Below are 10975 nucleotides of genomic sequence, written 5' to 3' on the forward strand. Positions count from 1 at the left end.
CATGTTGCGTTACTCTTTGAGTTAAATGTTTTTGCTCGTGGCATAAACCTGTGTAAGTGGGAGAGGAAGCTATGGAGACTTGAGAGTGACTATACAGTATGCATGTAGGTAGTGAGTCATTCCTTAGCCACGCCTCTTCCAGTCAAGGACGATAACCCATCATGTGAGGATATGAGTGCAGCGAGGTATCGAAAAGGGCCAACTGTGTGCTACGACTACAATCTCGCTGTAAGACTTACAACTGAGCGTACAACTCAGCACCTGTGTACACAGACACTAGAATAATCATGCGCACAGACCCTATTTTCACAAAGACACTGTGAAAATACACGTGGTATTTTCAACAATTTCACTATATCACTCTAAACGCGTCTCCTTTCCTCTCCAGGAGAACACATCTGACTGCGGGCGCGGCCACTCCTTCCGCCCCTCCTTCCAGACCCTGCTCACAATTCAGCTCGTCCTGCTCTATCCAATCGCCAGCACCCATATTCTGCCCCTCCTACTTTAATTTTCCTCTCGTCTGCTCCCACCAGCTTTGTCCATCCTAAAGCCGCCGCCCTCTCCTCCCCTCTATGCCCCGACCCTGCTCCAGTCATAGGTAATAATGAGACTTTCTGCCACCTGCAACTCGGAAGCCCTGAGTACCGCACTACTGTACCCAGCTCGCTTCTATTGTTGTCTCTTAGTGACGGTTGCAGGACCTTTATTGTCCTCGGCGAGTTACCTTCCGTCACATCCATTTGAAATTATTTAGGTGGTGTTCCAACCACGACAATCGCCAGAGGCTGTCAAGAATAGAAAAGGTCCCGCCCACATCAGCAGGACAAGTGAGAAGTGAGAAGGCAAGTTGGATGCCATGCCACAGAGCTCCAGCCGTCATGGATTACAACAGAGTTTAGGTTGTCCGTTTCCGCCTCTGTTAGTCAAGACGGGAAGAGGAGACATTGCCTCCATCACTCTCATTCATCTCTGGTCTGCTCAGAGTCTCACCACTCTGTCATGTGTCTCTCATAGGGGGCTACTGTGTGTACCATTCAGCCATTTATAGTGACTGTAACAAGAAAATGAAGGGGGAAAAATAGCTTTCAAGTATACAAAAACATACAATTATAAACTGTTGAAGTGATGAGTATTCAAACCATATATTAGAGTATTATTTGCAATGGAAGTTGTTAGGTGTTACATGAATTTATTTATGCACTATATCTACTTCTTGCCAAGATGAGCTAGACTTTTCATGTGGTCTTATTTGTATAGCCAAATTAGTGAGCGGGAAAAGGCAGAAACGGAAGCTGCAGAAATAGTGGTAGAAATAACTGAGGTTTGAACTGACAGTGGCTGAATACCGATTCTTCTTGTGGGTCCTCTACTGTTCTTCACTTGAAGTTAGAACTTTTTCTGCCCCTGGAAGCATGGTACTGTATATATAATTATTGTAACAAATGGTAATATGGAACTATTCTATCAAATAGTAGTCTTACAAAGAATAACATCTGACGTCTTTGATCATCATAGTTGACTAATATTAGGTCATGAATAGGTAATTATGTGTCCGAATCGGACAAAGCAACTTCTAACTTTTCCCTTGCAAAAAAAAAAGTAGGAATACTTGCCTACTCCTGTTTATTAGGGATCGGTATTTAGCCTCTGAAAAGTCTGGCCGTTTCGGCTTCATTGCTGTTGGTGGTGTATAATACAGTACAATCCTTTCTGATCAATGGACATTCTAACATCTGCTACAGATGGATGATGTAGGATCCCAGTGACAGCTAACCCCTCTGCCAATCCTCATACAGCCACTCCACCATGTCTGCTAATGTTCCTAGGACTGTATTTGTATGCGCTTATAAACTGTTGCCACCACAGCAGATAAACAAATATCTATTCCGACTGGCCTATAAGCACCTCATTTTAGATGCGGGTGGGTTTTGGCAGACCTTAGCTTGTATTACCTTTGACAGATGCTGTATAACTTCAGACCATTTGCTGCTGGGAGATTGGGGCTTAACATTTCCCGTATAAAGAAATACAGCAGAGGTCACTACTACTCATGGTGACGACTGAACTGCAGTCAGGGTGTGTAATCCATGTCATTCTGATCAATTTGAAGTGAAATGTCATTAAACTCCCATGTTTAGGAGCCACTCTCTGTTGTCATAGTGCCTCGGTGCACTGTTTTGGAAAGCATTGGCTATAGAGCTACTGTGCAGTACCTTTATAGAACAGCCATCCTAATGGCTGTGGAGCTACAAGATATTTATAGAGCCAGTCTATTGGCTATCTGTCTACAGTAGCTTTATACACCATATTGACTAGGAGGATATTGCATCTTAATGTAGACATCCAAATTGGCTGTGGCTATTAGCTGCTGTACCGTAACAGGGCTAACTGATTGCCAACATATAACGGTGCTGTACAGTACCTTTACAGGGCCATCTATAAAGCTACACCATCAGTATAAAGCAACTTAACTGGCCACAGATCTACCTTTACAGAGCCACCTGACTGCTATCGTTGCATTTCTGCCTGAACCATATGTGCGTTTGTGTTTGTGTATGGGTGTATGTTTGTGTTAACCCTCAAATTGAATGTCTTTAAAACTGGGTTGAGGGGATGGGGAATGACAGTTGTGGTAGCGTAGCTGTTTGTTGTTCCAATTCCAACAGAAGAAGTGTTATATCAGACATAGTTATGGAGTTTAAAAAATGATCCAATCCATTTTCTTCTGACCGGTTTTCTCCATATGTTGTCATGAGGGAGCTGCATTCACAGAGGTGTTCAAAAGAATGTTTAATATGTCAGTGTTTTTCTGTTTCTAAGACAACATAGTGACAAAGCCTCTCTTAATGCCTTAGTGTTCTATCAAGCGCTAATTCAGTGTTCTCTCTCTTTCTCTCACACACGCACACGCACACACACACAGAGTCTCTCAAATATTTACTTTTCTCTGAAGACTTTCCCAATCCAGAGTGTTGAGCTCTGAATTTGAAGGGGTTTAGATTTTCATATGTCCGTTCGTCTATATAAAAGGATGTGAGTTTCTTGTACACATGCCGCTTTGATTCCTGGTTGGAATGGAGGACTTTCATAGTTTATATCTAACTCTGAATCTGTGTTGACTCTGAAATCCCTCCACTTCTCCTCGCTGTCTCAGTTTGTTAACGTGGACATATCCTAAACCCCAAAGCCTCCTTTACTGTATAACCATAAATACACACACAATGTATTGTACAGTGAACAATATCATTTTTGGCAAGACAAATGTTAGGTAATTGCATCATTATCTCAATGAAAGACTGAGCCAAAAAAAGATATTCTAAATCTGTAATTGGCTCCTTTCAATGTATGGGTTCACCATTTTAGAAATGACTCTTGTAGTTCTATTGTATTCTATCACAGCAATTGTTTGTCCCTCTGTAGATCGCAACATTCATATGTAACACTAACAGCTACACATGCACAGATTGGGGATGTTCAGCTCTAGACTGAAGTAAGCCAAGGATGTTTATTCCCCCTTGTGGGATGTCAGAGGCTAGCTCAGGGAGTGGGGTCTCCACAGATCAGCATGGGACCGTGTCAAACAGAAGGTCAAAGAATCATGAGTATGTCTGTGTGTCCCAGAAGTGGACACAAGAGTGTGCTGAGGGACACAGGTCTGTGGTTTGCAAAATTTACTTTTTGCCCCCCCCCAAAAAAATAAAAATAAAATAGGAACAGCTTGGGGTGAGAGGAAGGGGTCTACTCTACGGCCAGCCTCAAAAGGAGGGTCTTCACGTGGCTCCTCCCCTGCCCCTCCTTACCCTTGCTGTGTCCGTGTAGGTGCGTCTCTGTGGGAAAGACGCGTATGTGATTCTGTAGTCTGGTGCTATGTGACCATGTTTGCCAAATGTGTAAAATATATATATATCTAAAAAATAAAAAAAATAGTAAAATCTGTCAAATTTTAAGTGAAGTAAAAAATAGGAATAAAGTGAAGATAAGTTTGAGATCTGAAATCAACCGTTTTTGATTTGATTTTTGGTGTGTGTGTGTGTGTGTGTGTGTGTATGTGTGTGCGTGGAAGATTTAGCTCCCTCTCTCTGCGCATTGGTCCACGTCGCTCCATTCTTTTGTACTGATGAAGCTAAAAAAAAGAAGAAGAAGAGGGCAAAATTTGTAAAATATTGTGTCTGTGACTCCTTGTAAAATATTTTCAAATTGTTTATTACAGAGAATCAGTTATTAAATAATGTTCATATTTTTCACTTCATTTCATTGTGTGGTGTTTTTTTTTTGCATTTGTAATACCAGGACTCATGTCAGGTACATACATCCTGTATAGGCCACACACACACACAGTACAAGTACAGTATATCAGCAAGAGCATAACGAGTTGTACTGAACCACAGTTAGTCCTCCAAAACACCACACGCTAGTCTTTGATTAAAACAAATAATAATAATCTAGACTAGCTTTTGACAAATTAACAAACAACATACAGTATCAATTTTGTTTCTATAACTAAATGCTGGGAGTGTTGGATGAGGAATGGCCGTATAGTGCTGCATCCATGGACAGATATGCCAAAGACACTGAACAACATCACAACGTATTGAGAAAGTCAGTGAGAGCTCTGTGCCACGTGGCCGGGTCGTCCAGGTAGCACGGATGTCCTGCTCCTTTCATCACCACAACCTTGTGATTAGCCAGGCTCCTCAGGTTGTTCAGAGAAACCTCTCCAAGCTGAGCATCCTGGTCTCCATAGACAATCAAAGATGGAGTCTGGAATGAAAGTGGAGGTGGTTAGCTCAAATGTTACCTGGTGTCACATACAATGGCAGCGGGTTCAAGCTGAGCGCGGGTTGTATACGACGCAGCTTTTGAAGGAAATTGCCTTCGAAAGCGGCATTGTCTGCACACCCGCGTTCGGATTGAATCCTGACTAAAGTCACACAGAGCACCGGAACACAAGGCATGTTTCATAGAAGCAAAGTCAATGTTTGCAACCAACCACAGAAGAGAAACCAACCACAGAAGATAAATGAAAGAGCAGAGAGCCATAATCCCTCAACACACACACACACACACACACACACCTGTATGCTGCTGTACTGCTCTGCTGTGAATTTCTCAGTGCAGATGGGAGCCACCGGGATGTAAGCCCGGACCAGAGCCTCGTGCTGGAAGAGGAAGGGCAGGGAGTACATGCCACTCAGGGAGGGACTGACCACCACCACTGGCCCCATCCCCAGTGCCTCACACACCTGCTTCAGGAACCCACCAGGGGCCAGCTCTCCTACAGCAGAGGGGCTACTGCTGACTTAGATTGGCCAAAACCTGGGGGCGGGGGGAGGGGAGAGAAAGAGAGAGGTGGTGTTACAGGTCAGAGATGAATTGAGTAACAGATTCTCACTTACTACTATTTACAACCGAAGCTCACCTGGTAGGTCGAAGGCCACTGCACGACAGCCAGCTTTGGCCAATGTCTCCAGTGTTCCTATATTGAGCCAGTTCTCCGATGAGAAACGGATGCCGTGCAGAAGCAGGACAGACAGATGTACTTCACCTGTGGCCGGTTCAGCTTGTCTGTAAAATATAGGGGCCTTGCAGGATTCCACATGCAAGCTCCCTTCTGTCATTTTAGCAGCACACATCCTATGAAGGAGGTTTGAAGGAAAAAATATATGTATATATAAATTGGGTGGTTCGAGCCCTGAATGCTGATTGGCTGACAGCTGTGGTATATCAGACCGTATACCATGGGTATGACAAAATATGTATTTTTACTGCTCTAATTATGCTGGTAACCGGTTTATAATAGCAATAAGGCACCTCAAGGGTTTGTGGTATATGGCCAATATGTGCAGGCACTATGTTGGCATTGCATTGTGCTACGAACAGCCCTTAGCCGTGGTATATTGGCCATATACCACACCTCCTCGGGCATTATTGCTTAAATATATCATTACCAAACATTAGAAGACGGTGAAAAAGTTCAAGCCAAAGTCTGTAAGAATGACATAACAATAATTATAACTAATGAACAACTATACTTTAGAATTGGCTTTAGTAACAAGGACATCCTTGCTCTTTGAGCACGTAATAACCATATTAGTGTAAGTATTAGAACCTCAAAAGAGGTTTTGTCACAGACCGGGTCTTTTCAGAAGGAAGAACCACACAGACCTGGATGTGGTATTGGAGTTTGTGCAAAGTGAAATCAACGGAAATCGATAAATGCAAGACGAAAGATGGTTGCATCTTCATGAAATTCAGAGAGGTTTTGTAGTAACACGAGACACTATGCGAAAGAGCTACAATCAAGCTGATCACTCAATTCTCAAGGCGTGAAGCTTAGGCGCGCGTGACGTCGATATGGCATATCGACTCATTTGACAAAGTGAAACCATGTGGTATTGCAATAAATGGCTGCATAGATGCTTTAGCCAGTACTGTATGTTTTGTCAGTCTGGCTTCATAGACTAGACGTGACATAGTAAATGTAAATCCAAGACACTCAAATTAGTATGATATGTTACGGTACGTTTGGTATGGTTATATAAGACAGAAGGTTACTTAAGCAAAATTGGTTGGGGTGTATTGGTGGGCGTATAATGCAAACGTCTAGCAACCCAAACGTTGCGTGTTCGGATCTCATCACGGGCAACTAACATTTTAGCTAATTAGCAACTTTGCAACTATTTACTAGCTATTCTGCAACTACTTAGCATGTTAGCTAACCCTTCCCCTAACCTTAACCCTTTAACCTCACTCCTGACCTTAAACATGACCCTTAGCCACACCAAAATGAAATTCTTAACATATCATACGAAATGTATGATGGAGATTCACAAATTAATACATACTATACGAAACATATCAAACTAATGGGCGTAGCCCAGATTTACATTTACTATGTTACGTCTACCCCTGAGTCCAGGTTGGTTTTGTCTTTGGAAACCTTGTTACTAAAGCCAATGAATGCTAAAGTAGAATTTCACAAGGCATTTCAACTTTCATTTTGAAATAAATATAACTGCGACTTTATTCTCAAAAGGTATACTTTAAAATTTGGACTTCATTCTCAAAATATTTGGACTTTATTCCCCCTCAATAATACCCCCTCAATAACACCATGATGAATTTGATGGATTGGGAGAAAAAAAAATCCCACCATAGTTACTGGCTTTCTGTGGCTTTACACACAGTTCTACTTAATTCCACATTTTAACAATTGGATCCCCCCTGCCGCCAATTATGCTTTTGGTATGAACTGGTCCTCAGAGGCCATTGTTTTCTGAAGGGAAAAAGAGTTGTGCAATGCTTGTAAGGAGAAAGGAGCAATAGCTCCTATTTTTCTCTCTCTCTCTCCTCTATCTTATTATCAAACCCTTAATTCGGTGAGCTAGCATGTAACAAATAAAGAAGTACAGTAGATTCATAAGCACGAATAAGAATTTTTAGAAAAGGATATTTTTCAAAATGGCGAGTTTCTATTGTGAAGTAATGAGAGGTGCATCTCGCGTGTGAGCGGTATTTCTCAAAATGAGGGATAATTGGTAACCGTTATATTGGGCTCAATTTTGTGAAAGGCAACTTTGGTAGTATTATAAACTTTTTAAAAACTGGTTTCTATTAGGTTACATAATTTGAGAAGGACTGTTTCTCTGAGCCTCAGGCAGTAGGCTCAAGCATGCCGGTCTCAGACTCTGAGCAGTGGCAGTTTTTTTTAAATTTATTTTACTAGGCAAGTCAGTTAAGAACAAATTCTTATTTTCAATGACGGCCTAGGAACAGTGGGTTAACTGCCTGTTCAGGGGCAGAATGACAGATTTGTTCCTTGTCAGCTCAGGCAACCTTTTGGTTACTAGTCCAATGCTCTAACCACTAGGCTACCCTGCCACCCCAGGCAGTAACCTATCCTCCTTAGTTTTGTTTAGAAAAAAAATGTGAATGCCAAAAATTGTGGGGGGGGGTGGAAGCACTCATGTTTATGCAACCTAATAATCACTCTAAGAATACTCTCAGAACCAACTTTAAATTGTATTTCAATTGAGAAAATCTACAAAGGAAATTGGCCCACCCTAGTCATAATTGATAGGGATGCACCTGACATTGCACAGCAGTAAGCTGTTTTTTGTATGTACTGTTTCTTGATGAGTAAAATGTATTCTATTTCTGTGGGGAGCTTAATAAGGGGCATGGGGGGAGGGGCAAATTATGCCCCCCCCCCATGATGAAAGGGGGGCAACAAAAATTTAGAAAGCTGGGGGTCTAAGACACTGCATCTCAGTGCAAGCTGCGTCACTGCAGTACCTGGTTCAAATCCAGGTCTGCATCACATCTGGCTGTGATTGGGAGTCCCGTAGGGCGGCGCACAATTGGCCCAGCGTTGTCTGGCTTTGGCCGGGGTAGGCTGTCATTGTAAATAAGAATTTGTTCTTAACTGACTTGCCTAGTTAAATAAAGGTTAAAAAAAAATCGAACTAATGATTAGCATAAATGCAGATGGGATACCCCATGCTTTAGCCTATTTATTTATAGCCACTATGCTACATTAGTTGGGCTACAGGTGCTATTGCTAAATAACACACCAGACTGAATAAAAGGACCAATATGTTGTGAGGCAAATTTTTGTAGCGGAAAATTATATTTGAATGGTGTCACCATCATTTTATGTTCATTAATTTTGGAGTAGAAAAGTCACTAGAGCTGCGTTCAGTAATGCAATGTTAAATTCAATGGAAACAGTGCCTTTCTGAACGACCAGTTGAAAAATAAGGGGTTGGGCTGTGGGTTCAAAATACACAGGTGCATTTTGGTCACTCATTGTTTCAAGCCACACCCACCAAACGGAGCAAACAGAGGCAACCTTTTCAAGAACGTTGAAGGACATTTTGAGGAAAAGTGTTTCAGTGCAACCCATTATGCAATGTAGAAAACGTTCAATCGAACTGAATGGACCCCAGAACTGACTTTCTCATAGTCGTAGTGTTTAAAGTAATACCAAAATGATTGGTACTTCAATCTGTTTTTCATTATTTTTATCCCCTTTCCTGGGGTCCAGCAAAATTAAGGCAGTTTATACCATTTTTAAAAACATTACAATACAATCACAGATTTCACAACACACTGTGTGCCCTCAGGCCCCTACTCCACCACTACCACATATCTACAGTACTAAACCCATGTGTATGTGATAGGTGAGAATTGTCTGTTAATTGAATGATTAGAATATTCCGCCCTGAAACATATAATTGTATGGAATTGATTAGAATGTATAAAATCATAATCAATAAATGTGTAGTCCAAGTCAGAATTGGGGTAAAACAATATGTCTTTATGGTATTTTAAACACAGACTGTCTGAGTTTGGTGCCGACCTGACTAGAGGTTTGGGAAAGAACGGGGAGTACGTCTCAAGGACAAGGTCACTATCTCTGTCGACTGGGTAGTGAGACAGACAGTGTGTGTGTGTATGTCTGTGTGTGTGTATGTTTGTGTGTATGTGTGGGAGTCAGTATAAAATGAATTGATTTGTATTCTTGAGGGTAGAACGTTCCGTGAATAAACCTTTTTGACTATTTAGCTGGGCCTCCGTCTGTTTCATTCGACCTGGATCTTACAAATTCTGGTTTGCAGACAGAGTAATACAATTCAATTGGATGATGTATCTGGAGAACATAATTCTCTTATCAGTATGTATAGTGCGTATGTTATTGTGTGTGTGTGTGTGCACCAATGTTTGTGTTGCTTCACAGTCCCCGCTGTTCCATAAGGTGTTTTTTTATCTGTTTTTTAAATCTATTTTTACTGCTTGCGCTCAGTTACTTGATGTGGAGTAGAGCTCCATGTAGTCATGGCTCTCTGTCGTACTGTGCCTCCCATAGTCTGTTCTGGACTACTGCATCAATATGTTTTGGCCATGACAGTTTACAATCTAGGGTTACTCCAAGCAGTTTAGTCATCTCAACTTGCTCAATTTCCACATTATTTATTACAATATTTAGTTGAGGTTTAGGGTTTAGTGAGTGTTTTGTTCCAAATACAATGCTTTAAGTTTTAGAAATAGTTAGGGCTAACTTATTCCTTGTCACCCACTCTTTAACTAACTGCAGCTCTTTGTTCAGTGTTGCAGTCATTTCAGTCGCTGTAGCAGCTGACGTGCATAGTGTTGAGTCATCCGCATACATAAACACTCTGGCTTTCCTCAAAGTCAGTGGCATGTCATTACTAAAAAAAAATTAAAAGCAAGGGGCCTAAACAGTTGTGGTTGGAATATATTGACACAATTATCAGGAAGGTTTTGGATGCATTTCCCCTTCAGAATTAACCAGAAACAAGAATCTATTATCATTACTTTCACCCCCCCCCCCCCACCCCCCCACCGTTGATTTATTTATTTTTCTCCACTTGGCCCTAATACTTTTCTGTACTTATCCTAAAGTCCTGTTCAACGTTTATGTCTTAGGAGGCTCTGTAAACACATGTGGAGTACTACAGATGTCACGTCATTAAAAACCGTGTGATAAACGCGTGTGTAAATCACATTCATCTGCTACATTAGGCCTGTTGGTGGCCGATTGCTTGTAGCCTATGCAGTTCATATCTAGTGTCTAGTGTGTGCTGTGGAGAAAGCTTTACTGTCGCATTCCAAATTCGCTTGGCGGAGCCACATAAAATGAAATGTGGCCTGAGGATTATTGGCAAGTTTTATGTAATCGATCTCCTGCGAAAGTTACAACTCAAAGCGCATTGCCCAAACAGCGATTAAAGTTCCCATTATCTCTTTTAAATCTGCAAACACATTTATTCACAATGATTTGATTAGCCGAAACGTTAAAGCATGTTAAGATAAATATATATATTTACCTTCACGCTGTCTGAGAAACTTCTGTCTGAACTAAGTTTTCTTGATAGTTTCACTTTTCAACGGAAAAACAGTCTACTGTAGTTTCAACCTGGAATCTACTGACGTCCAGTGGTGATCAGGC

At 41.5% G+C, this 10975-nt stretch overlaps 2 protein-coding genes across 4 annotated transcripts in view; one reads left to right on the forward strand and one right to left on the reverse strand.

Moving 5' to 3' along the window:
• The window catches only part of LOC135542224 (voltage-dependent calcium channel subunit alpha-2/delta-2-like), a 261612-nt gene extending 257360 nt beyond the window's left edge, over positions 1-4252 (forward strand). For all 3 annotated transcript variants that reach the window (XM_064969028.1, XM_064969026.1, XM_064969027.1), the window contains 2 exons: positions 143-228; positions 389-4252. In XM_064969028.1, the coding sequence (XP_064825100.1) occupies positions 143-228; positions 389-511 (209 nt within the window). In that variant the 3' untranslated portion in view covers positions 512-4252. The remainder of the gene's footprint in view (positions 1-142; positions 229-388) is intronic.
• LOC135542226 (putative protein-lysine deacylase ABHD14B) lies at positions 4191-10972 on the reverse strand. The gene is given in 5 exon segments (XM_064969031.1): positions 4191-4764; positions 5079-5287; positions 5290-5319; positions 5423-5637; positions 10854-10972. Coding segments are annotated over 4 exon segments (633 nt in total). The 5' UTR covers position 5637; positions 10854-10972; the 3' UTR covers positions 4191-4584.
• Positions 10973-10975: the final 3 nt, after the last annotated feature.

Source organism: Oncorhynchus masou, chromosome 6 (genome assembly GCF_036934945.1).
Source record: "Oncorhynchus masou masou isolate Uvic2021 chromosome 6, UVic_Omas_1.1, whole genome shotgun sequence".
Taxonomy (NCBI): domain Eukaryota; kingdom Metazoa; phylum Chordata; class Actinopteri; order Salmoniformes; family Salmonidae; genus Oncorhynchus; species Oncorhynchus masou.